The 26,931-nt window shown below is 42.7% G+C and overlaps 3 protein-coding genes across 3 annotated transcripts; all 3 read left to right on the forward strand.

Annotated features, from left to right (window-relative positions):
• Positions 1 to 363: 363 nt before the first annotated feature.
• On the forward strand, positions 364 to 4,481 carry LOC146492717 (formyl peptide receptor 2-like). Its single transcript, XM_085148907.1, has 2 exons — positions 364 to 2,236; positions 3,161 to 4,481. Exons 1-2 carry the CDS (start codon positions 2,060 to 2,062, stop codon positions 3,962 to 3,964), a joined length of 981 nt encoding a protein of 326 aa, XP_085005033.1. The 5' UTR covers positions 364 to 2,059; the 3' UTR covers positions 3,965 to 4,481.
• A 4,088-nt stretch (positions 4,482 to 8,569) lies between these two features.
• LOC146492718 (C3a anaphylatoxin chemotactic receptor-like) lies at positions 8,570 to 21,063 on the forward strand. Its single transcript, XM_085148906.1, has 4 exons — positions 8,570 to 10,575; positions 14,032 to 14,215; positions 15,357 to 17,481; positions 20,941 to 21,063. Exons 2-3 carry the CDS (start codon positions 14,039 to 14,041, stop codon positions 16,173 to 16,175), a joined length of 996 nt encoding a protein of 331 aa, XP_085005032.1. The 5' UTR covers positions 8,570 to 10,575; positions 14,032 to 14,038; the 3' UTR covers positions 16,176 to 17,481; positions 20,941 to 21,063.
• LOC146492719 (C3a anaphylatoxin chemotactic receptor-like) lies at positions 19,899 to 26,321 on the forward strand. Its single transcript, XM_085148905.1, has 2 exons — positions 19,899 to 21,124; positions 24,443 to 26,321. Exons 1-2 carry the CDS (start codon positions 20,891 to 20,893, stop codon positions 25,259 to 25,261), a joined length of 1,053 nt encoding a protein of 350 aa, XP_085005031.1. The 5' UTR covers positions 19,899 to 20,890; the 3' UTR covers positions 25,262 to 26,321.
• Positions 26,322 to 26,931: the final 610 nt, after the last annotated feature.

The following is a 26,931-nucleotide window of genomic DNA, read 5'->3' on the forward strand; positions in this document are numbered from 1 at the left end:
GACAGTTGGTGTCATAGAGAGAAGAACACAAACCTGAGGACAGTCAGACCCATTGTTAGCAGCATAAACTCAGCCACTTACAACATTTAGAAACACCTTGCTCCTAGCACCTCTTGTGAGGAACACCCCACATCACATCAAGAACTCCACTGACTTCACCAACAAGGTCCAGAAACTTACCCTGGATCCAGATGAAACCATGGCGTCCTTTGATGTAGTCTCTCTCTTCACTTGCATACCCACCACAGAGGCAGTGGAGACTGTCAGAAAACAACTACAAGAAGACAGCTCCTTGGAAGACAGGACCAACTTCACACCTGATAGGATTAGCACACTGTTAGACCTCTGCCTTACCAAATACAATGAGGGTTTCTACAGGCAAAAACATGGCTGTGCCATGGGCTCCCCGGTGTCACCTATTGTAGCCAAACTTTACATGGAGGAAGTGGAAAGAAAGGCTCTTGGCTCCTTAAAGGGAGAGTACCCAGCCACTGGTACAGATATGTAGACGACACCTGGGTCAATATCAAAAGACAAGAAGTGGAATCGTTCACTGCTCACATCAACGCTGTGGATAAAAACATCAAGTTCACCAGAGAAGACACAAAGGACAACTGTTTGCTTTTCCTGGATTGCGGCGTGCGCATTGAAGACAATGGAAGCCTCACCATTGAAGTTTACCGTAAGCCCTCACACACAGACCAGTACCTCCTCTTTGACTTCCATCACCCTTTTTCACACCTTGGCTCATGTGATTAGGTAGAGGATCATTAGGGGGTCCTTTGTCCCTCTAGGTGAGTTACTCCCACAGAGCTTAAATCTGGGACTCTCCACCATTTGACCCTAGAGCTGAAGAAGCTTCTCGGATGAGAGGTGAAACGTCTTCAAGCAACTTAAAGAAGTCTAGACGCTTTTTTCCCAAGCTCCTTAGACTACGATGACCTGGATGACTGAGAACCTTCACAGACAAAACCTTGTATTATATACAGAATTATGTTTCTTTATTTAAACATGTTAAAATAATATAGCAAAAAACAAAATGATAATAAATGACGTAAAATATTCAAACTCAGGACAGTGCAAAAAACAGAAACAAGGAACTAGGAGTCGCGAGGGAAATAAGGTGTACAAACAAACCACACACAACAAATAAGGGACGACAGGATGAGCAGAGGACTTAAATACACACAGGATAACAAAAGGATGGGAAACAGGAGGGAACACAGCTGGAACACATACGGACTAAGAGCAGGCAAAGCAAAACTAAACACACTGAACACAGGATGAAAGGCTGTCAAAACAACACACAAAGTACAATAACCATGGAGACAAAGACTAAGAAATACGGGCTTGACACTGCGATGGGGGTACACAAAACAGAAACACAAAAATAAGACCTAAAACCAGGAATGCAAACTAAATCTCTGAATAAACCACAATCCAAAGAGTCCGGATACAAAATCAGCAGGTCAAAGACCCAGGACTGTGACACACAAAGAAGTGGGAAGAATCATAGGCTTTAGCATAAGCTCCCACCCCCTTTCCCCTATTTATGACTGCTAATCAGCACTTTTTCTTCTTGTGTTACATGTATTTGGTTTTATAACCCCAGTAACCCACCATGAGCTCTACACATATTTAATATTTACATATGTATACATATGCACATGCGTACACGTGTACACAAACTCGGTGTGTAGTTGATGAGAACATCCAGTCAAAGCCCTTTTCCTTGTACTTTGCAAATCATTATTTTTGAACCACTTTTTAAAACTGAAATATGCTTGAATATTTCCTCCCCCAGTCTGTTCCACAGCTTCACCCCACATCCAGAAAATCAAAACCTTTTTAATGTTGTACATGGATGTTTTAATGTTAACTACCAGCTCAAATTGTATTCCCCTTCTCTTTAACGAAACAGTTTGGGAACACGGGCAGGAATTTCAGTATTTTTGATTGAGGTAGTGAGGCCATTAAATGATTTTCTACACTGTTTACTCTGGAGATTCATGCTGAGTAACATTTTGCACTTTTTCTGTTCTTTCTTTCTCAGCACACAATGTTTTGTAATGCCTCGCTGCTCACCTGCACTTTCAAACCTGAGGATGACCGGGCAACTACTGTGGGCATCAATTCCATAGCGCACAATGTCACCATCGTCCTCTCAATACTCACCATTGTGCTCGGCATCACAGGGAACTCCATGGTGATCTGGGTGGCTGGATTCAAGCTTAAGGTGGATATAAAAAAACACAAGTATAATATGTTTCAAATACCTTCTGAGCTTGCCATTTGTCTTTTTAACAAAAGCTCAGTGAAAACAACAACTTGGATTTCATATCTTGGCTAAAGAGATTTGTCATGCAGACTGGAGCAGCCAGGGATCAAACCACCTACTTCCTGATCTGCGGCTGCACTTATCTTTCAGGTTTAGGTATCAAAAATACTTGTTTGGGGTTAAGAATGGACCAAAATACATCCTTTTACAGTACAAAGTAACAGGTTGACTAAGGTGGATGACATTTGCAACCACAGATCATTTTGAAGATGTTTCCTGTATCATACGAGAAGCTTATTGAAGAAGCAGCTTTTCAGAGGTGCTGCAAACACATACCAACAGGGACTAGAAAGAGAGAGCACATTTGTCCCATACAGACTCCTCTTCATTGGCTCGCTGTTAAATCCAGAACCTACTTTAAAATCCTTCTTCTAGAATACAAGATCTTGAATAAGACCTTGAAAAATCTCTATTTTCAAGATTGCTTATATAAGCATACAGATAGAGTTTGATCAGGTGACTCTGAATCCTCATTTGCTTCACAGGAAGCCTCCAGGCTTAGTCTGGCTGTCTAAACTAGCATTACCTGTGAGAGCATTAATCTGCTGTAGCTTTCGCAAAGCAGATGTGCAATGGCTTCCTTGTGGTTGAGTTCTATACATGCAGGTTTTTGAACTGACATACAAGAAATTTAACTTCATATGTGGTAATAATACCTAAACCTGTGAAGTGATGTTATCTGCTTGTGGTTATGTTTTTTTAATGCACAGCTTTTGACATAAATAAATCTCCATAGATAACATGATCCCAGTCAGGTTACTTACTATTTTCTTTTCTTCCTCTTATCTCTTTTCCATCTTTTATTTTCTTCTGCCTCAACAGCTGACGGTCACCAATGTGTGGTTGGTGAATTTGGCGATAGCAGACCTGATCTTCTGCTTCACACGAATCTTCTCCCTCACTCGGTTGTTCTTCTCAGACCACTGGCCTTTTGGCCTCTTCCTCTGCAAGTTCTATGGCTTCTTCAAATACACCAACATGTTCTGCTCTGTGTTCCTGCTGGCTGTGATCAGTCTGGATCGAGTGCTCTGCATCTGGCAGCCTGTCCTCACAAAGCGCCGACGCACCCTGTGGACAGCGAGGGTGATAGCAGTCTGCGTCTGGATTGCAGCGATCCTCTTCAGCATTCCCTACTTCATCCATCGAAAAATTTACATAGACAACAACAACCTGACTAAATGTTCTATGAATGAGGTGCACAAAAGCACCAAAGTTACTCTCTATTCCATCCGTTTCATGTGTGGCTTCATATTTCCCTTCATGGTGATTCTCATCTGTTACATCCTGGCTGGTGTGGGCATCAGACGTACCCGTTTGGTGGCAAAGTCCCGGCCTCTGCGTATACTAGCATGTTTGGTCATTGCCTTCTTCCTGTGCTGGGCACCTTATCACTGCCTCCAACTTGTGAGAATAATCAATGGTGATAATGCTGTGCTGACAAACTGGTTTAATGTACTACAGAGCATTGCCTTCTTTAACAGCTGTGTGAACCCACTGCTTTACTTTTGCATGGGGCTAAAAATGAAGTATGGGCTTAAACAAGGTCTGATGGGAGTTTATACAAGGGCTCTGATGGATGATACAGTTGGCCAAATTACTCAGTGCACTGATCAGTCAGTGGATTAAAGCTCTGTGTTTACAGCACTCTTTTAGCAGCAGAAATGAGTCGGACAGCATTTGGTGCAAATAAAGCTGAAGGTTCTCTCAGTAATCCTGACGCTCAGAATATTATAGGCCCATGTTGTTGTTTTTTACCAGTGTAACTGGAGTGCAGACATCTGTCTGTTACTGAACTGCAAATCAAATTGTTTTCATTTTAATGCAATTACAGTGAGGAGTTTTCACCTGTCACCTGGCTACATCTGTAAGTTTAAGGCTGAATCAAGTTTAGGTAAGTGTATATTTTTAAAGTAAACTATTTCTTTGCTGTAAAGTTAAAAAAAACAAACACATATGCACATCATGTTTAGATCTAGATATGTTTACCATAGACTATTTAAAATGTTTTAAATGCCCTCAAATTTATGGAATGGTATAATTTTTAAATTGACAGGTAATAGATGTCACACGTGTAATCTGTATCACTATTGCAACATTTTACTCAAATAATATTTAAACATCAAATAAATTCTGTATATGTACATATTTGTGTTTGTGGATCTCTTTCAAAGTTTGTCTTTGAACACTTTTTTTTACCTAAATTCTGTTAAATGCAACAATTGCGGGGCAAAATCCTGTTGCAAGTAAAAGTGTGGATGCGCTGGATAGCCACTTAGAATCTATCTTTTCCTCACATCCGCAAAGCAGCTTGCCCATATCAGTAGCATCAGTCACTGAAGAGGAAGTGTGCACTGTTTTATCAAGCTCAGCAATGCCTCGGCACCTGGACATCAGGTACCAGAAGCAAAAAATTCCTTGATCAAGGTATTGACCTCACAGTCCATTGTTCTTTCAGTGGGCTTGTTTCAGTTATTGTGCAAATGTACTGTTTATGAGGTTGGGGAAACCTGCAGTCAGCTGAGACTGAAGAAATCACTTGGATAAGTGCTGAAACGTTTCTCCCACTGAAAACAGATGTACAGGATCAACCTTTTGGAATCTACTTAGCTGGATGATTGTGCATACATCAAGAAATCTTATTGGGTGTTAACCAAAGTACTGTGGATTTAAACTTGTTAACTATTGGGTTTGCCAGTTTATATTCATCTGGAACTCCTCTCAGTATTCCCATTGCATCCATACATGTTGGAGGATTTTGTGTAAGATCAAAATTGTCTAATGTGGACTGTCTACTTAGATTTTTGGACTGCTGTACCTTTTGCCTATGTCCTATAACTGTTACTGGCAGTCCCAACTGGTACCTAACCAGATAGGGAGGAAATTTAACAGCCTTTTTCCTCCACAATACCAAAACAAATCTACCCTTGATATCAAAATCTTGAGGAATTTGACCATAAAGTCACATTCATTGTGTTGTTACCCCAGTCAGGGCTTATCTCTCCCACTTTGGTAAGATTCCTCCGTGTCAGACATGTATAATTACCCTCCTTTGGTATGAAAACTGATGGTGTGGTCAAGTCGGGTGCTATAGGAAACAAAAGCTCGGGACAGAACAGTTATCAGTCATGTGTTGACTATGCAAAGCCAGTATACATTTAAATTCCTCTTGATCTTCTGGGTATAATGGTACATTATAATTGGATCTATCAGGGTTAAACTCAATGAGTTAAATTTTGTCTTTCTTTTTTGCAGCACAACATCAATAACATATGCCCTTACTAGTTGTATTCTACTTTTTACTGATTGACTACCTTCAAGGAAAAAAGAACCAGTCCCATGGACGAGTGCTTGCTAGTACATAAATCCATTTTGGATGTGACAAATCAGCCATATCCTTTTTTATATACAAATATTGTTTTGGCTATTTTACTCTTGAAAGTTCGATTAGCACTTTCTACAATGCCCTGCAATGCTGGATGGTAAAATGCTTCACAGATGAGTAACACCAAGAGCTTTCTCCACCTCTGCCAAATGTTTTTTGGAGCAGAACCAAAACCGAATCCACACAGGCAGTTCAGGAAGCTGACCCAGGGCTGGCTGCATGGACTCCCCGGAGCCTCCAACGGAGACGGAAGATGGCTGGAGCGGCTCCTCAGACGCTCCAATGGAGACATGCGGCTGAACGGGCCCCTCGAACCCCCAGGGGAAACAGACAGCTAGCGCAGTTCTCCAGAACCCCCAGCGGGAACAGACAAAGGACCAGCGTGTGCAGAGACCTCTGGCGAAGATGAGACAGATAGCTGGAACAGTTCTCCTGAACTGCCAACGGAGACAGATGGCGGCGTGGGAGCCGCAGCGTACTGGATGGCCTCTCCTGAGGCTCCAGTAGGAACAGATGCAGGGTCAGAAGGTGCAGAGACCCCTGACTGAACAGTTAGCTGAACAAGTGGTTTAGCTAAAAGGTAAACAAATGCAACCGATGCAGGAAACGATACATTTTTAGACATAAGTTGTAATGGCCGCCGTTTTCTTTGTGAGTATTTATTACACGGCGTGCTGCGGGGAAAAGCCTGTTCTAACGTTTCAGTCTAAGGTTTATTTTTTATCACCTGGCGGCTTTTTTTTACTTCTCATCCGTAAATAATCTGCTCTTTCACGTGATTCAGTTTATTTTGAAAAGTCTCAACAGGATCTTGAGCTTTGTTGTGAAAGGTTTATGTGGAACATAAACAAGCGGACACGCGATGGTGTTACCGTCGTTGTTGCTAACCACAACGCATAAAAACAGGCGCCTGTCCGTCCGTAGTGTGGTTATATTAAATATAAGAGAAAGAGAGAACTTCAAGACATTAATATAGCCGCTACAGTGACCATCAGAACGATGAAAAAATATTGCCGTTAACAGTTTATTTTGCGACACCACGAAACAAACGATAGCGTAAAATGAAACGATAGATGTTTTTATATCGAACGTGTGAGGAAGAAATTGAACTCACAGATAGCTGCATGCTCGAGTAATCATAGCTCTGTTTCCCTCCCTCTGTGTTCTCAAGCAGCTCCTGCTCTGAAAATGTGTAGCTTGCTCATCAGCTTAGAAGTGACTGCATGCAAAACAACAATCAGACTCACACGCGTGCACACACACAGGCCTATTCTGACGTCAATAACGAGCTTCCCTTCGCGTGTCCTGACACGAGGCTCCACACAGTCCTTGAATGTGGCTTTACTGTGCACATTGGTAAAGGCTTTTATGTCACCCTCGGTGATGGGCCCCTTCTCTATGTGTGCCCGACACTGGGCCTCACGATCCCCGATCGTGGCTCTCCCCGAGAGACTTAAGTAGTTCCCAACTACACTCCGTATATACGAAACTGAAAGTATAGTCATACAAAGTTGTTCCCAGATGAGGTCTGCTTCGGAAGTGTGGATCCGTGCCAGTTGAGGGGGAGGCAGACACTATACAACTGGCCCAGCAACAAACCTTACGTCCTGGGACTTCTCTACAGGCCACATAGGGTCCTGGCTGACGTCAGGCTTCGGCCCGTCGTTCCCCTCCTCGGTGAACTAAGATCCCACATCCGCCTCGAAGGACCAATTAAATATCAGGGATATATACCTGAAACTGCTGGATAAGCAGACGCTCACTCAAGAACGAGATAGCACAGCACTCTTTATTGCATTTGCTGCAAAGGAAGTAGCTGCCTCCGAACTACTTCAACTAGCTTCCCTCTGCAGGCTGCTTTTATTGGTTAGCCTCATGAATATGCATTTTACAAATACATGTGACATGCCTAAGCAGGCATATCTAAACAACATGTGTGTGTGTGTGTGTGTGTGTGTGTGTGTGTGTGTGTGTGTGAGAATGTGGGTGCATTTCTGTGTGACTTCCTGCTGATTACAAAAGGGTCATCTACGCTCCTCCAGTATATGGCTCAACTTTAATGGTTCACCATATACAAGCATAGGCGAGCCACTAAGTGGCCGGGAGTGACCACTCCTCGGAAGATAAGGAAACCAGGATCTCGCATGTAATGTGCCTGTAGTTAAACATTACGGCCTCCCCACAATTTAAAGGCTGGGGAGGAGAACAAAAGAATATCTGAACATACTCTTTAAGACAAGGCTTACTAAAGCACAACAATAACAACAATTCATGAAATCACTCTAACAGCCTACTCACTTATTTCCTCATGCAGGTTACAGTGTTTACACTCCACTGTGCAGCACCTGATCTTATCAGTTCTCTACGATATAAAAAAGTTTTTGTTTAACCATGCACGAAATCCTAATCCTTCATTTGCACAGTGAAATGTTTCCTCTTTTTCTCTTTGGTCCTGTTCCCTCCAGTTAGGCAAAGGACTTATAAAGGTTTTTCTCTATGATTGCAGAAACGACATTTTTACTTAACAGCTCTTTTCCTTTAAAGTGCTACTGTTTTTGCTTCCCTGGTAAAAAATCTCTTTTACTTTATAACATATTAACTTTCTGAACATATCTTGTTTTACCAACAACAGCATTGTTAACATCTTTATCTTATCTTTGTGGCTCTTTTGGGGAAAGTTACGTAATTTAGGACTACTGTAAAACATTATTTACTTTAAGCTCTCACAGCAAGAGTTTTTCTTTTTTTAAATCTTGCATTAAAAAAAAGAAAAAAGAATTCCTAAATCTTTGGAAACTCTAGTAGCTGAAAGGACTGATATTTAATTTCCAACCCCTACGAAGACTGGAGAAGAATGTTTTCAGCTACAAATAATCCATCAGTCAGGGTTGAACCTTGAAAGAGGCTGTACTTTTTTAAAATGCCTTACAAGTAATCTGGGAAACAGCTGTTTCCATACCAGGACATGATGTTCTGTGTGAAGATGCTTTCCACAGCACCTGTATAGAAAGTCCTCAGCATCCCTGGAGAGACCCTGAACTTCCTCAGTTTTCAGAGGTGGTACCTGCGTTCGCTTGGGGTGGGATGTAAGACCATCCTTAGACTATAATCTGAGTTTTAATATTTAGAGATCTTAGATATAGATTTCAACATGAGCCTGTGCATAGTTTTTGTTTCTTGATACTTTTATTAGTTTCATTTTGTTTTTGTCATGGTCCTGGTACTTTTACTTTTGATAGTTTTATGTATTGTGACTGTTGTGTTTTGGTTTCCCTGGGTTTAGTTGTGTTCCCTGTTTGGTGTCATCCTTGCCTGTGTATCTCCTTTTGTGTTGTAAGGTCTCTGTGTTAGTCGGCGTCTCTGAGTCTGTGTCCGTGTGTGTGTGTTTCCTGTTTTACTTTGAAGGTCCGTGTCTGATCTCAGTGTGTTCAGGTTACTTTCCCCTGGCTCGTCAGGTCTGATTACTCCCAGCTGTGCCCTCCTTTTGTGTCTCATTCCCTCGTCATCCTTCTATGTATTTAAACCTCGTGTCTGCCTCTGTTAGTTGCTGGTTCGTCTGTGTTATTTGGTGTTTTCTTGTCTTTGAATCTCCCTCCGGCATCCTGTGAATTCTCCCTGCAAGTTGCTTTCTCTTGTGTTCAGGTTTGTTGTTTAGGTTTTAGTTTTCCCAGTGTAGTTTATTTTTAACTTTGGTTTTTCGCCTTTTGTTTGTTATCACTCGGGTTCTGTGTCAATTAAGCCCTCTCACTTCACTGCATATCCGCATCTTGGGTCCTTCGTTAAATCCACACGGCTTGCCCCGGCAACTAGTGATGGGCAGATGAAGCTTCCTGAAGCACTGAAGCTTTCCATCCAATTAGTTCACCCCAGCGCAAATCGTCTTGAAGCTTCATTTGCTCTAGTAGGACACCTACAGGACGTAAAAATATTAGTTGGCATGAATTTGAAGAGTGTGGCCTTTTGCACACAGTCTGTAAATGTCAACAACAAAAGGAGTGTGTAAAACATCTATATTGTAGTGATGGCAGTATGGAAAATGATCATTTGGAAATGCTTAAAATGGAAATGATCATTTACTGTGAGGTGAGGTGTGGTTGGGGTGTGGACAGTGGTTGTGCTTTTGTAACGTTGGGAGATATAAGATCAAAATGTTCCCACACAGGGGAGCACATCCTCCTCTTCTTAGCTGGCTCCATTCTCTCCTGACTTTCTCTCCTCACTCTCATAAACCTCCAAACTGTCTCCAAACTCACTAACCGCAACTCTCCATCAAACACCCACATTTTGAATGAAGTCTGAGGGGTTTATATCGCTGTCAAAGGTTCGGCAAAGTTCGAACCACTTCCTGAACCAGTCACGTGGTACAGCCGGGCAACGAGGCTTTGAACGTCATTTTCAGCTCCTCCCATAAATGAAGCAAGCCTCGATACGTGCATCATGGAAATGACCCCTCAATTACTCAATACCCCTCAATTATTATTTTTCTGCATTTGGGTCTTAATTCTGCAACCTCTGACATTATCTATGCTTGGGCAGCTGTGTCTGATAATCAGGGAGGTGGCATGAATGTGGTTGTAAACAGGAAACAATAAAATAAAACAAAAATGCTATGCATGCAGAAAGAAAGGTCTTTTAGCTCATGTCTTTAAAGGACGATAAAGAAAAACCCATGATAAGAAGAAAAAGAGGAAGTGGTGTGCGTGTGTATAGCACACAAATTTGACAGACAGTAGATAGCAGCCAAACTTGATGTAACCACAGCACAGATGAACATGAGTGTGTGCATCTCCACTTCGGCCTCCGTTCACTGAGACTGAAGCAACGCCTAAGCTCTAACATCAGTTCAACATTTCAGGTACGAAACTTTGTCTTGGTCAGATTTCTCAATTTGTATTCCTCCATTAAGACAAATACTTGCTACCGTTACTGTAGGGTTTATAAACAGTGAGTTTTCCTGCCTTGTTCACTTGTTCAAAATAATCTTCCTCTCTATGGTATATCAGAACAATGATGCTCACCGTGAGCCTAAACTAACCAAAGAAGGCAATGTGTTTTGTTTCTTTGATTGAAGTCCGGTACACATTTAATTGACAGTAAGTTAAAAAGAAAAAATAGAAAGATATGAAAATTTTCACTGTAGTTTAACGGAGACCACAAGTCTCTGCTAGAAGATTTTGAGGGAAGAAAAAAAAAACCACTTTGTCGGTACATTCGCTCAGTCACTAATATATTGTTACATTGAGGATAGATGTCCAAAAATATCTTATTCACTGAAAAATATTTGTGGACACTACATTTTTCCTTCCTCAAAACTGTAACAAAATCCATGGAAAATGACAACTGAGAAAATATCATCAGTTGGCCAAAGAACACAAGAAGCGCGTTACTGGACTTTATAAGACTAGAATATAAGTGTGGTAGAGGGGTTAGTGTATCATAAGGATCCAGGAGCTATGTTCTCAGGCCCAGTTGGGTCCCTTTAGGGCAGGGGTGTCCAAACTTTTTTCACTGACGGCCACATATATAGATACTTGAACTCCTCCACTTGGGGCAGGAACTCATCCCCGACCCCGAGTGGGCACTCCACCCTTTTCCGGCTGAGAACCATGGCCTCAGATTTGGAGGTGCTGATCCTCATTCCTGCTGCTTCACACTCGGCTGCGAACCGCTCCAGTGCGATCTGGAGGCCCTCACCCGATGAAGCCAACAGAACCACATCATCCGCAAAAAGCAGAGATGAGATTCTGAGGCCACCAAAGCGAAAGCCCTCCGCCACTTGGCTGCGCCTAGAAATCCTGTCCATAAAAATTATGAACAGAACCGGTGACAAAGGGCAGCCCTGGCGGAGCCCATCACCCACTGGGAACGAGTCCGACTTATTGCCGGCAATGCGAACCAAGCTCTTGCAACGGTTGTATAGGGATCGAATGGCCCGTAGCAATGGGCCAGACACCCCATACTCCCGCAACACCTCCCACAGGACACCCCGAGGGACACGGTCGAATGCCTTCTCCAAGTCCACAAAACACATGTAGACTGGTTGGGCAAACTCCCATGCACCCTCAAGTATCCTTGAGAGGATAAAGAGCTGGTCCAGTGTTCCGCGACCAGGACGAAAACAGCATTGTTCCTCCTGTATCCGAGGTTCGACTAGCGGACGAACTCTCCTTTCCAGCACCCTGGCATAGACTTTCCCGGGGAGGCTGAGGAGTGTGATCCCCCTGTAGTTGGAACACACCCTCCGGTCTCCCTTCTTAAAGATGGGGACCACCACCCCGGTCTGCCAGTCCAGGGGTACTGCCCCTGATCTCCACGCAACATTGTAGAGGCGTGTCAACCAGGACAGCCCTACAACGTCCAGAGCCTTCAGGAACTCAGGGCGGACCTCATCAACACCAGGGGCTCTGCCACCAAGGAGTTGTTTAACTGCCTCAGTGACCTCGCCCCCGGAAATTGGCGGGTCATTCCCCTCATCCCCAGACTCTGCTTCCTCCTCGGAAGACGTGTCAGTGGGATTAAGGAGGTCCTCGAAGTATTCCTTCCACCGCCTGACAATTTTCTCAGTCGACGTCAGCAGCGCTCCGCCAGCACTATACACAGTGCAGGTAGAGCACCGCTTTCCCCTCCTGAGACGCCTGACGGTTTGCAAGAATCTCTTCGAGGCAGTCTGAAAGTCTCTCCGAACTCCTCCCACACCCGAGTTTTTGCTTCAGCCACTGCCCGAGCCGCATTCCGCTTGGCCTGTCGATACCTGTCGGCTGCCTCCGGAGTCCCACAGGCTAACCAAGCCCGATAGGACTCCTTCTTCAGCCTGGTGGCTCCCTTCACCTCTGGTGTCCACCATTTGGTTCGGGGATTACCACCACGGCAGGCACCAACCACCTTGCGGCCGCAGCTCAATGCAGCAGCTTTGGCAATGGAGACGCTGAACATGGTCCATTCGGACTCAATGTCCCCAGTCTCCCTCGGAATGCTGTTGAAGCTCTGCCGGAGGTGTGCATTGAAGATCTCGCGGACTGGGGCCTCTGCTAGACGTTCCCAGCACACCCTCACTATGCGTTTAGGTGCACCGGGTCTGTCCAGCGTCCTCCCCCGCCACCTGATCCAACTCACCACCAGGTGGTGATCAGTTGACGGCTCAGCCCCTCTCTTTACCCGAGTGTCCAGAACATATGGTCGCAGGTCTGGTGATACGATTACAAAATCGATCATCGACCTACGGCCTAGAGCGTCCTGGTGCCACGTGCACTTATGGACACTCTTATGTTCGAACAAGGTGTTCGTTATGGCCAAACTGTGATTTGCACAGAAGTCCAATAACAAAACACCGCTCGGGTTCAGATCAGGGAGGCCGTTCCTCCCAATCACGCCCCTCCAGGTCTCGCTGTTGTTACCCATGTGAGCATTGAAGTCTCCCAGCAGGACAACAGAGTCTCCAGGTGGAGCACCTGGATGCATAGGCCTGATGTTTGATTTCATAATGACGTCGTACATTATACACTTTTCATAACCGCCACAGTTTCAGTGCAGATCAAACAGACACACTTCCCCTTGAATTGTTTGAAGAAATATTCACTCTCCCACCATGTCTGAAATTTTCTGCACTCACTTTCTACCTTTTGCTTCTTTGGTTCTGCCATGTTTAGTAACTTGAGGTAAATTTCTTCTGTGATTGTCCTTTTTGATGGAGCAACTGCCTTGATCAACAGTAGCTCCCCCTGGTGTTAAAACTAGGAAATGCAATACACTCAAGCAAAAGCTGAAGTGCGGGCCATATTCTATTCTATTTATAAAATTTCTTGTGGGCCTATTAAACATGGGCCGTAGTTTGGAAACCCCTGCTATAGGGTCTCCCAAGGCAAATTAGTCATGGATGAGGGGTCAGACAAAGAGTGACTGAAAAAAACCCCTTAAAAAACACAAACCCTATGACATCAGAGACATCACTGCAACAGTTTACTCTGCTTAACTGGTCACTCGGGTTAACTGGTTCTGGGCAGTTAACCCTGTCCCACCCTAGGCTCAAGCCCTGGGATGGGGGTTTGAGGATGTTTATCTATCTCTCTTAGCCCATAGGATCCAGCCTATTGGCTAACCTAAAAGAGCTACACACATCTGTCTTCCTGTTAGGCACAGGAAAGGCTGTTAGAGGTTTGCTTCACTGTGGTTTAAAGATATGATCAATGCAGAGAGAGGCACTCAAGCATTGCAGCAAAGTTGCATGTTTCTTTTGTGCATAGTTTTTTTGTGTCTGTCTTTCAGGTGCCATTTTTAATTTTTTCTGTTCTGTTTCTGTTTTTTTCCTTCTCAGGCACACAATGTTTCCCAATGCCTCGCTGCTCACCGACACTCTCAAACCTGAGGATGACCAGGCAACTATGGTGGCCATCAGTTCCACAGTGCACAATGTCACCATCGTCCTCTTAATGCTCACCGTTGTGCTCGGAATCACAGGGAACTCCATGGTGATCTGGGTGGCTGGTTTCAAACTTAAGGTGGATATAAAGTATATAATATGTTTCAAATACCTTCTGAGCTTGCCATTTATCTTTTTAACAAAAGCTCTGTGAAAACAACAACAACAACAACTTGGATTTCATATCTTGACTAAAGAGATTTGGCATGCAGACTGGAGCAGCCAGGGATCAAACCTCCTACGTTTTGATCCAAGCCTGCCCTTATCTTTCAGGTTTATGTATCAAAAGTACTTGTTTAGGGTTAAGAATGGACCAAAATACATCCTTTTACAGTACAAATTAACAAGTTGACTAACTTAGGATGGCATTTGCTACCACAGATCTTCATTAACTAAGTTGAAGATGTTTCCTGTCTCATCCGAGAAGCTTATTGAAGAAGCAGCTTTTCAGAGGTGCTGCAACAAGTACTGACAGGGACTAGAAAGAGAGAGCACATTGGTCCCATACAGACTTCACTTCATTGGCTCCCTGTTAAATCAAGAACCTGGTATAAAATCCTTCTTCTTGAATACAAGATCTTGAATAATCATCAAATCTTGTATAATCTCTATTTTTGAGATTGGCTTATATCAGAGCTTGATCAGGTGACTCTGGGTCCTTCTTTGCTTCACAGGAAGCCTCCACGCTTAGTCTGGCTGTCCTATCTTCCTCACATCACCTGCAACTGGTCTTGGCAAATGGCCGCACCTCCCTTAGCTTAATTCTGTCAGAGATTTCTTCCTGTTAAATGGGAGTTTTTCCATCCCACTGTCCTCATGTGCTTGCTTACGTCATCCACTTTCAGTGAAATGTAGTCAGGATTTTAGAGAACTACATGGAAGCACGTGTGGGGTGGATGAATCGTGTTTGCAGAGCATGAATCTGCTGTAGCCTTCGCAAAGTGACGCTCTGGTGTGCAATGGCTTCCTTGTGGTTGAGTTCTATACATGCAGATATTTGAACTGACACACACCAAATGTAACTTCATATGTGGTAATAATACCTAAACCTGTAAAGTAATCTTATCTGCTTGTGGTTATATCTTTTTTTAACACACAGCTTTTGACATAAATAAATTGGCATAGATAACATCCGAGTCAGGTTACTTGCTTCTTCCCTTTTTTCTATTTGTTCTTCCTCTTATCTCTTTTCCATCTTTTATTTTCTTCTGCCTCAACAGCTGACGGTCACCAATGTGTGGTTGGTGAATTTGGCGATAGCGGACCTGATCTTCTGCTTCACACGAGTCTCCTCCCTCACTCGGCTGTTCTTGTCAGGCCACTGGCCTTTTGGCCTCTTCCTCTGTAAGTTCAACGGCTTCTTCAAATATGCCAACATGTTCTGCTCTGTGATCCTGCTGGCTGTGATCAGTCTGGATCGAATGGTCTGCATTTGGTGGCCAGTCTTCACAAAGCACCGACGCACCCTGTCGGCAGCGAGGGTGGTGGCAGTCTGCGTCTGGATTGCAGCGATCCTCTTCAGCATTCCCTACTTCATCCATCGACAAACTTACATAGACAACAACAACCTGACTAAATGTTCTATGAACCCAAAAAAGATGAAAAAGGAGCACAACAGCACCAAAGATGCTCTCTACTCCATCCGTTTCGTGTGTGGCTTCATATTTCCCTTCATGGTGATTCTCATCTGTTACATCCTGGCTGGTGTGGGCATCAGACGTACCCGTTTGGTGGCAAAGTCCCGGCCTCTGCGTATACTAGCATGTTTGGTCATTGCCTTCTTCCTGTGCTGGGCACCTTATCACTGCCTCCACCTGGTGAGAATGACCAATGATGATAATGTTGTGATAAAAAACTGGTTTACTGTAGCACAGAGCATTGCCTACTTTAACAGCTGTGTGAACCCACTGCTTTACTTTTGCATGGGGCTAAAATTGAGGGATGGGTTTAAAAACGGTCTGATGGGAGTTTATACAAGGGCTCTGACAGATGATACAGGTGGCCAAATTACTCCGTGCACTGATCAGTCTTTGGATTGAAGCTCTGTGTTTACAACAATCTTGTAAAAGCAGAAAGGAGTTTGACAGCAGTTTTTTCTGAATAATTGTGATGCTCGGAAGATTACGTGTTCATTTTTTAATTTTTAACAAATGTAAACTGGAGTGCAGACACTTTGATCTGTCTGTTACTACACAGGAAATCAAATTATTATCATTTTTATTACTTTCATTGTATTGTGAAGGCACAAAGATCGTAAATGTTGCTCAAAAAATGTACATATGTATATAATATGTTATAGATCTTGATTTTTTTTCTTTTTTTTTAAACATAGTAGACCATTTTTTAAATGCCTTCAAATTTATGAAAGACTATTATTCTTTGATATCTATTGTCCGTCAATGCAACTTGTAATCTCTATGACTGTTGGAACAATTTACTCAAACAATATATAAAAATCAAATAAATTATGTATATGTATGTATTTGTGTCTCTGTGTGTGTGGTTTCAAAGTTTGTCTCATAACCATCTGACACCTGACATGCAGTTTTTATGTTATTTGGGGCCGTTACTACTGAAACATTTCCACACACACTACTGAAAACCAAGGCGTTTCAGGTGAACAGGACAGTGACCAAAGAGAAAACTAGCATATTTCAAAATGCAGATAAGTGCTAAGGCCCAAGCCTCAGCAGATACCATCAGAACTCTGTTGAATGCAACAGCTATGGGGCAGCAACCTGTTGCAGCTACAAGTGTGGATGTGCTGGATAGTCATCACTGATCAATGGCCATGAGTACCAGTTGGGGAATCGCTACAATCACAGCATTGTAAGATGGTGAATGATGTACCCAATGCCCAATATATTCTCAGAAATTACGGATTTATGTGACTGAGGACATCATTTCCTGTTTGATTGCAGAAACCACATTTTTACTCAACAGCTCTTTTCTTTTGAAATGCTGCTGTTTTTGCCTCCACTGGTAAAATCTCTGGTAAAGAGATTTATGTTCAAATGTGTCACGTCCCCATTGTCTGCGTTCAACATTTTCATCTTTATATTATTCTTGTGACTTGAGCTAATCTTGCAGGATCTAACAGCCATCTATGTGTGCGAGTGACAAACGGGCAATGTGTTTCTGTGTAAACTAAAGTGACACAACACTATGCAAAAACCAAGACAAAGTCAGAAACAGTGAAAAAAGGAAGCTGTGTGAGTGACATAACAGAAACTAACGGTAATAAAGCTATAGTTCCCATGACAGACATCGTCACATTGCATTTTCACTTCTCACTAAGACGGAAGCAGCTCACCACAGCTCTGTGAGAGCAGTTTAATATTTCAGGTAAGAAAATAATTCTGGGTTAGATTTCTCATATCAGATTGTAGTTTAATATTTGGGCTGTGGTCAGGTGATGGGATTTGATTTTTGTGCCATTCATGGTTTTGTCCACTACACCGAAATGCGAATAACAAAATATTTTCACAGACCTTACAAAGGATTTCCTCTTTGATTGCAGAAACCACATTTTAACTTAACAGCTCTTTTCCTTTGAGCTGCTCCTGTTTTTGTTTATAACATATTAAATTTCTGAACAAATCTTATTTTTTACCAACAACAGTGTTGTTAACATCTTTATCTTATCCTTTTGGCTCTTTGGGGGAATTCTATGTCATTTAGGACTACTGTAGAACATTATTTACTCCTTTAAGCTCTCACAGCAAGAGTTTTTTTTTTAAATATTGGATTAACTTCCAAACATGTAGAAAGTGTCATGAAAAAAGAATTCCTAAATCTTTGGAAACTCTAGTAGCTGAAAGGACTGATATTTAATTTCCAACCCCTATGAAGACTGGAGAAGAATGTTTTCAGCTACAAATAATCCATCAGTCAGGGTTGAACCTTGAAAGAGGTTGTACTTTTTTTTTTTACAATACTTACAAGTAATCCATGTGCAATTGTGAGCAGTGTAAGGAGCACCCATATGTAGGGCAAGAAGTTCCCTCATATTAAGCAAGGTAGAAGCCGGTCACAGCCAGCTGGCTGGTGTGAGGTGTGGACAAATGCAGACAACGAAGGTGGGACTGAACTTAGCAAAAAGTGAGCCTTTATTGTGACTGATGAGAAACATAAATGAAATGAGGAAACCAGCTACAGTGGGGCAAAAAAGTATTTAGTCAGCCACCGATTGTGCAAGTTCCCCCACTTAAAATGATGACAGAGGTCAGTAATTTGCACCAGAGGTATACTTCAACTGTGAGAGACAGAATGTGAAAAAAAAAATCCATGAATTCACATGGTAGGATTTGTAAAGAATTTATTCGTAAATCAGGGTGGAAAATAAGTATTTGGTCAATAACAAAAATACAACTCAATACTTTGTAACATAACCTTTGTTGGCAATAACAGAGGTCAAACGTTTACTATAGGTCTTTACCAGGTTTGCACACACAGTAGCTGGTATTTTGGCCCATTCCTCCATGCAGATCTTCTCAAGAGCAGTGATGTTTTGGGGCTGTCGCCGAGCAACACGGACTTTCAACTCCCGCCACAGATTTTCTATGGGGTTGAGGTCTGGAGACTGGCTAGGCCACTCCAGGACTTTCAAATGCTTCTTACGGAGCCACTCCTTTGTTGCCCGGGCGGTGTGTTTTGGATCATTGTCATGTTGGAAGACCCAGCCTCGTTTCATCTTCAAAGTTCTCACTGATGGAAGGAGGTTTTGGCTCAAAATCTCACAATACTTGGCCCCATTCATTCTGTCCTTAACACGGATCAGTCGTCCTGTCCCCTTGGCAGAAAAACAGCCCCATAGCATGATGTTTCCACCCCCATGCTTCACAGTAGGTATGGTGTTCTTGGGATGCAACTCAGTATTCTTCTTCCTCCAAACACGACGAGTTGAGTTTATACCAAAAAGTTCTACTTTGGTTTCATCTGACCACATGACATTCTCCCAATCCTCTGCTGTATCATCCATGTGCTCTCTGGCAAACTTCAGACGGGCCTGGACATGCACTGGCTTCAGCAGCGGAACACGTCTGGCACTGCGGGATTTGATTCCCTGCCGTTGTAGTGTGTTACTGATGGTGACCTTTGTTACTTTGGTCCCAGCTCTCTGCAGGTCATTCACCAGGTCCCCCCGTGTGGTTCTGGGATCTTTGCTCACCGTTCTCATGATCATTTTGACCCCACGGGATGAGATCTTTCGTGGAGCCCCAGATCGAGGGAGATTATCAGTGGTCTTGTATGTCTTCCATTTTCTGATGATTGCTCCCACAGTTGATTTTTTCACACCAAGCTGCTTGCCTATTGTAGATTCACTCTTCCCAGTCTGGTGCAGGTCTACAATTCTTTTCCTGGTGTCCTTCGAAAGCTCTTTGGTCTTGGCCATGGCGGAGTTTGGAGTCTGACTGGTTGAGGCTGTGGACAGGTGTCTTTTATACAGATGATGAGGTCAAACAGGTGCCATTCATACAGGTAACGAGTGGGGGACAGAAAAGCTTCTTACAGAAGACGTTACAGGTCTGTGAGAGCCAGGGATTTTCCTTGTTTGAGGTGACCAAATACTTATTTTCCACCCTGATTTACGAATAAATTCTTTACAAATCCTACCATGTGAATTCATGGATTTTTTTTTCACATTCTGTCTCTCACAGTTGAAGTGTACCTCTGGTGCAAATTACTGACCTCTGTCATCATTTTAAGTGGGGGAACTTGCACAATCGGTGGCTGACTAAATACTTTTTTGCCCCACTGTAGATAAGAACTAACATAAAAACTTAAACTGGGAAGAACTAAATGCATGGAACCTGAAATACTTGCAAATACATGAATATGTGAGGCATGGAGACACATAGAAAACTGTGCCGAACAAACACAGGGAAACTCGCACAATATTTAAACTTGAGGGTGACGAGGGAACGCATGGGAGCACAGCTGGGACAGTAGACATAATGACATGGCAAAGTAACACAGAACACACTGAACACGGGATGAAAGACTGTCAAAATAAAACAGGTAATATACTGGGAGGAAGACTAAAACACACAGGTTTGACACTGGGACCTGGGGGAGAACAAACATGAGGACAAACAGACTGAAAAGATGAAGAGGGTGAGAGAACAAGAGACAAGACGGGCTGGGGAGAAAACACATGGATGCACATGACAGACAGGAGAGACATGGTAGTGGGTGGCTGTGGCTCAGGTGGTAGCTACTGATTGGAAGGTTGGTGGTTTGATCCTTGGCTTCCCCAGTCTGCATGCCAAATATCCTTGGGCAAGATACTAACCCCAAGTTGCCCTCTGATGCGTTCATCGGAGTGTGAATGTGTGTGAATGTAGATTATTTTGCACTTGAGTTTAGAAGTGCTCGTATGAGTGGGTGTGAATGAATGTTGTATACAGTGCTTTGAGTACTCCGGGAGAGTAGAAAAGTGCTATATGAGAATCAGTCAATTTACCATGGTGTGAAACACAAGGATGGGAAAAGAAAAGGGAGACGAGATACAGAGGGAGAGAGAGGGGGCAAGAGATGTGAAGTAAGGCACAGACATGACTGAGGACACACAAGAAACACAGGGATGATGGAGAAAGAAGGGGAACTTAACACACTAAAACATAAACTAAGCATACAAGAAAACTTTGCCTCCCGTTAAGTTGGTTCTATGTTTCTGACTGTAAAAGTGGAACTTAACCCATCTTTAAAATGCAAAAAATCACAAAAACTGCTGGGTGCTTCCTGTTAAGTCATGAGAGACATGCTGAGTTACTTGTTTTTCTTCTGTTCTGTCGTTTTCAGCCACACAATGTTTCCCAATGCCTCTCTTCCCACGCACATACTCACCTTTTCTAAGGATGACCAGGCAACTAAGGTGGTGAGTGCTGGCTTGGTCAATGTCAGCATCATCCTGTACACGCTCACTGTTGTGCTCGGCATCACAGGAAACTCCATAGTGATCTGGGTTGCTGGATTCAAGCTTAAGGTAGATATAAAGTGTAGAATATGTTTGAAATACCTTCTGAGATTGTCAGTAATCTGTTTAACAAAAGCTCACTGAAAAAAAAAAAACTGATTTATTCTGCACCCCATTTTACAACCCCCCACAAAGCAGCTTCAGCAAAGACAGTAAATATACTCCGCAATAGCAAACTGTGACCTTCAGTCAAGTAAAGGTGACAGCCACGATTTTTGTTACCTGTGCAGAAAAACTGTAACCAGGATACTTTATATCAATATTTCCCAACCTTTTTGAGCCACGCACATATTTCTCATTGGAAACATCACACGGCACACCACCAAACAAAAACGTCACAAAAAGCATATTGATAATATTTCCCTGTCTACCATGAATAGCGGAATTGGCTCAGTTTGTCCCCAATATACCTTTTTTGCTTTCTTCTTCACTACTCATGCTAGGGCCTTCATCTGGATTGGAATTTTCTCCAGGAGCCAGGATAGATTGACTACTTTTCTTTTCAAATATTTATCTATTGCTACTCTGCGCTGGTCGTTTCACAACATGACTATCATGTAATTCCTTCTTTGTCATCTTCTGTTTTACTGGCAGTTGGCAACCCGTTTAATTAGAGTATATACTTTTACTGCCCTCTAGTGGAAAAGAATGTAATTGTTCTGCCCGTTACTCACACCAAATGCTTAGAGTACTAATCAGGTGGAACCAGATAATCTTCCATGGCACACCTATGTGTCACATCACAGTGGTTGGGGAACACTGCTTTGTAATATAGGGCTGGGGTTGGCAACACAGGGCACAAAGGGTTAACCGATGGCACGACCATAGCTGGACTGGTAGTGCCATCGGGCATGGGCCAATGGTGATTTTTCATTTTTACGGGCCTATGGTTTTTGTTTTGTATGTTTGTTTGTTTGTTTGTTTGTTTTGTTTGGGGGGGGGGCTGTAAATGTATAATGTGTAAAAATAACTCAGTTGTTTGGTGGTGGCTACGGCGGAGCTTCCACAGAGGCCAGCAGGTGGATGAGGGAAAGGGGAGGCAGGAGGAGGAGAGACCCGAGGCGGCCAGCGGTCCTAGTGTCAGGTGAACTGAACTTCAGGTAAGAAGTTATGACCTGCAGTCTATCTGGGTCAGATATAAACCAAGTTTAGGTGGAGTTTAACAGTCAGTTACAATAACTCGTACTGCGTACTAGCTAGCCTGACGGAGTTTCTATACAGCTGGGTGGATGCTATGATGTTACTGATAGTGAACTTTATTTTATTCATAAGGTTAGTTAGTAGAGTTGCCAACCGTCATGTAAAAAACAGAATCGTCTCGTATTCAGAGAAAATATTAAATATTTCGTATTGAGCAGAAAAGAAACACCGTTTGTACTTAAGCTACAATGGAAAAAAGACACAAAGCTGGAGTCATCCTGTCTTTACGCTGCAGCTGCCTCTTCTTCTCTCATTTTCTCCCCCCTCCCTCTCCTGTTGCTACTTCAATCATGAAACTGATCAATGATCAGCTGATTGGCTTTTCTCTCTTGTTTGTTTATCGCCCACTTTGCGCCAGAAAGAGGAAACCAGCAGATGTCGCGCTAAACAACAGCAGCACGTTTAAGCTTGATCAGCTGTTGATAGAATTTATTTAATATGAATTTCTAGTATCAGCTGATGTTTGCTGGAGCCACAGCTGTAAAGCTGCTGGTCATGATGTCGGTTTGGATATGTGGTGAGAGGGAAACATGAGAATGAAACCAGGAGATGTCCTTACTGAATCATCAGAGCTGGACAGGTGATGGAGAAACAGGTTTACCTTTTAGGTGACATGGATGAGTTGAAGGGAAGTTATGAACTGTTTCTGAGAGACAAATAACACCAGGATCCTTTTTCTACATAGCTGACAGCTGGTAACTGTGCAGGGGCGGGTCTAGCACACCTACCAGGGGGCCAGGTAGGGCATTAACAGGGAAAGGGGGGCACAAAGAAATACTTTTCTTTCTTATTCTCATTTTAAATGTCTAGTTTTTAATAGATAATTATCTGAATCTTACGACCAACATTTTTATCTGATGTAAAATGTATAGAAATCATACATATACCAACAAGACAGTGTACGTGACTGTCACAACAGTGTTCATTTTCTTTCAAAGGCTTTCTGGTTTTTCCTATAATACCTGGTGGGCTGGTCTCTAGTCAAAATGCCTGGGCCGATTTTCTGTCCCAGTCCAGCCCTTGGCACGGCATGCAGTGAATTAATCTGAGAGGGTGCAATAAAAAATATATTCAGGAACTGTCCGCTCAGCGCAGCATCAGCACCGCGGAAGTACATGCCTACATCCGTAGACTCGAGACAGAATTCATGCATTTTCAGGACTTTCAGGTCTATGGACCAATGTTTTCTTTTCTGATCAAACCAGAAAGGTTTAATGAGCAGCTGGGTTTGTCTCGCATTAACTGGCTGCACACAGAGGACATCAAAATGCAGCTGATTGAACTGAAAAGCTCGACTCTGTGAGGGTCAAAGTTTGCAGCTGGAATCCATAGCTGTCCGTGTTCATGGAGCTTGCATTTTCACCTGCTGGACATCACTACCTGACAAGTTTAATTGCGGATGCCTTATTGACAGTATTTTTTATTGTTATGAGGAGACCATACATTTGCATTTGCATGTTCTGTTGCACAGTTCTTGTTATGGATAAAAAGTGTTTGTTTTTTTTGTGTTTCCAAATAGCTGATAAGTATTTGCTTATAGCTGCCAACATCTGCGAACAAATATTATTCTATAAAGTTGTTCTATATAGTGTTTAACTGTTAATATAGAGGGTTATTACATTTATTGCTAATGCAATCATATGGCACATTAACTTCTGAGGAAATTTTAGATGGCACTCATCATCAGAAAGGTTGCCGACCCCTGATATAGGGTAAAGACCGTACAATAATAGAGAGAAAACCCTGACAATCAGATGTCTGGACACAAAGACTATAATTGGGGATGAGGGGAAAGAGAAGTGAAGGGAGGAAGGAGATAGAATAGCATGAGAGAGAGCCAGAGTTTAAAGCAGTGAGAAACTCCAGGCCTCGAGGGTCGCTGTCCTGCAGCTTTTAGATGTCACCCTGTTTCAAAACACCTGAATCAAATGATTAGTTCATTACCAGGCCTCAGGAGAACTTAAAGATCATGTGTTTATGTGTTTTTAATGTTTTCAATGGCTTTTGACATAAAGAAATCTCCATAGATAAAATCCCAGTCTGGTTACTTGCATCTAGCAAATGTGAGCTTCTGTTTTTCTTCCTCTTGTCTCTTTTCCATAGTTTTTTTTTCTTCTTCCTCAACAGCTGACGGTCACCAATGTGTGGTTGGTGAATTTGGCGATAGCAGACCTGATCTTCTGCTTCACACGAATCTTCTCTCTCACTCGGCTGTTCTTGTCAGACCACTGGCCTTTTGGCCTCTTCCTCTGTAGGTTCACCGGCTTCTTCAAATACACCAACATGTTCTGCTCTGTGTTCCTGCTGGCTGTGATCAGTCTGGATCGAATGGTCTGCATCTGGTGGCCGGTCTTCACAAGACGTCGACGCACGCTATGGGTAGCGAGGGTGGTGGCAGTCTGCGTCTGGATTGCAGCGATCCTCTTCAGCATTCCCTACTTCATCCATCGACAAACTTACATAGACAACAACAACCTGACGAAATGTTCTGTGGACTCGATTGAGAAGGCAGAAGGGTACAACAGCACCAAAGTTGCTCTCTACTCCATCCGCTTCCTGTGTGGCTTCATATTTCCTTTTATGGTCATTCTAATCTGTTATACCTTGGCTGGGGTGGGAATCCGACGCACCCGTCTGTCAGGGAAGTCCCGCCCTCTGCGTGTAATAGCATGTTTGGTCATTGCCTTCTTCCTGTGCTGGGCACCTTATCACTGCCTCTTAATGGTGAAGATGGTGGACAATAATATTGCACTGTTGAAAATCTTGTACCCTGTAGCAATGGGCATTGCCTACTTTAACAGCTGTGTAAACCCGCTGCTGTATTTTTGCATGGGTCTAAAAATGAGTGAGGGATTTAGACAAGGTCTAATGAAAATTTATAGAAGGGCTCTGTCAGATGATATGGATGTCCAAACTACTCAGTGCACTGAACATTCTTTGGACTGAAGCTCTGGGTTGAAACACAGCACTGTTTCTGTGCCAAAAAAGAGTCTGACAGCAGTGGGTGTAGCTAATCTTTGTGTTTCTCTGATTTATCCTAAAGCTCAGAAGAATAAATTTCCATGTTTTGATCAGTCTGTTGTAATTTCTCAATGCAAACCATTCTAATGCAATTAAAATGAAAATGCTTTACAAGGCACTAAGATTAGTATACTCAATCTTATATATAGCTACTTAATATAGTTACTGTAACAAAAAACAAATTTTATATAGATATATATCTATAGATATATATCTATAGATATATCGATAGATAGATAGATATGTGTGTGTGTGTGTCACATTACTTTGTTTTCTGTCGAATGCACACACTGCCTGTGTATGAAGTAGGGACTACAATTTATAAATGAAATGAGTGCATACCAATTCTTTGTCTAAATATTAATAACACAAATTAATAACAGTCTACACCATTAGACTGTTAACGATACAATTCTCCTGGATCAATGCTTAACTCTCCCTCGAGTGCCTGAAAATACATTTTAACAGCTTTACCTGACAGTGAAAGTCAGGCTTAGACTGGATATATTGTATGCATTTTGGTGCTTGAGGCATTAACAATAGGGGAACTATACAAATAATGACTGTGTAAGCTGCATACTTGAGTTTAAGGTTGGACTCCTGTTTTTCAATAATATGTTTAAAACCAAATTCAGTTTTCCTATAGAACCAGACAGTAACAGTCTTTATAACATCTCATACGTAAACTTACAGGGCTGTGACTATAGGTGCCTGTAGGTGAAAGACTTCCTTTTTGTAGGATTCACCATTATTATCCTCTGCATGCACACCTGGGACAGGAGTCTGCTCCAGGAAGCATAATCAACGTACTTCAACTCCAAAATAAGTAACTCTGAATTATCAGCTCCAGAACTGATCAGAGTTTGTTCACCCTGGGTGAAGCACATGCATGAGTAGAGAAAAAATGACATCATCAGTGAAGCTCAGACACACACACACAATTCACCATGGCAATCAGACAGAAAGAAACAACAACAACAAAACATTGGACTCATTTCACCCCAGTTTAACTGGATGTTCTGCTGTGTGTGTATGGTGAGTATAGAGCCAACTCCAGCTGCCTTAAGGTGCTTTATATTATTAGGCAGATACCACACTGACACAGAGAAAGTCCCAATAATCAGATAAACCCCACTATGAGCAAGCATTTTGTGACAGTGGGCAGGAATAAAACTCTCTTTTAACAGGAAGAAACTTCTGGCAGAACCAGACTCAGGGAGAGGCGGCCATCTGCCACAACCAGTTGGAGATAAGGTGTGGAAAATGGGACAAAAGACACATTGTGGAAGAGAGCCAGAGGTTATTAACAACTATTAAGGCATGGGTTTAAATGGGTAAGACACATTTTTCTACTCTCATTTTGGTTTTCCTTGTTTTGATATATTAAGCAAGACTATAAAAATGGTTTTAGAGTTTTATTTAGCTAACAGAAAGAAGGCAGATGTTTGCAGAAGTTTCTAGTGCCTTCAGCATAGTCTAGTTGCTGAAGGCATTGCTGGAGTCAGTCACCTCCCAGGACTTTAGTTTCTGCCTAGAATATGATTATTTTCTATGCACATACTGATGACATTCCCTATTGAGCCTTCTGCCTAAAC

Source organism: Neolamprologus multifasciatus, chromosome 22, assembly GCF_963576455.1.
Source record: "Neolamprologus multifasciatus chromosome 22, fNeoMul1.2, whole genome shotgun sequence".
In the NCBI taxonomy this organism is placed as follows: domain Eukaryota; kingdom Metazoa; phylum Chordata; class Actinopteri; order Cichliformes; family Cichlidae; genus Neolamprologus; species Neolamprologus multifasciatus.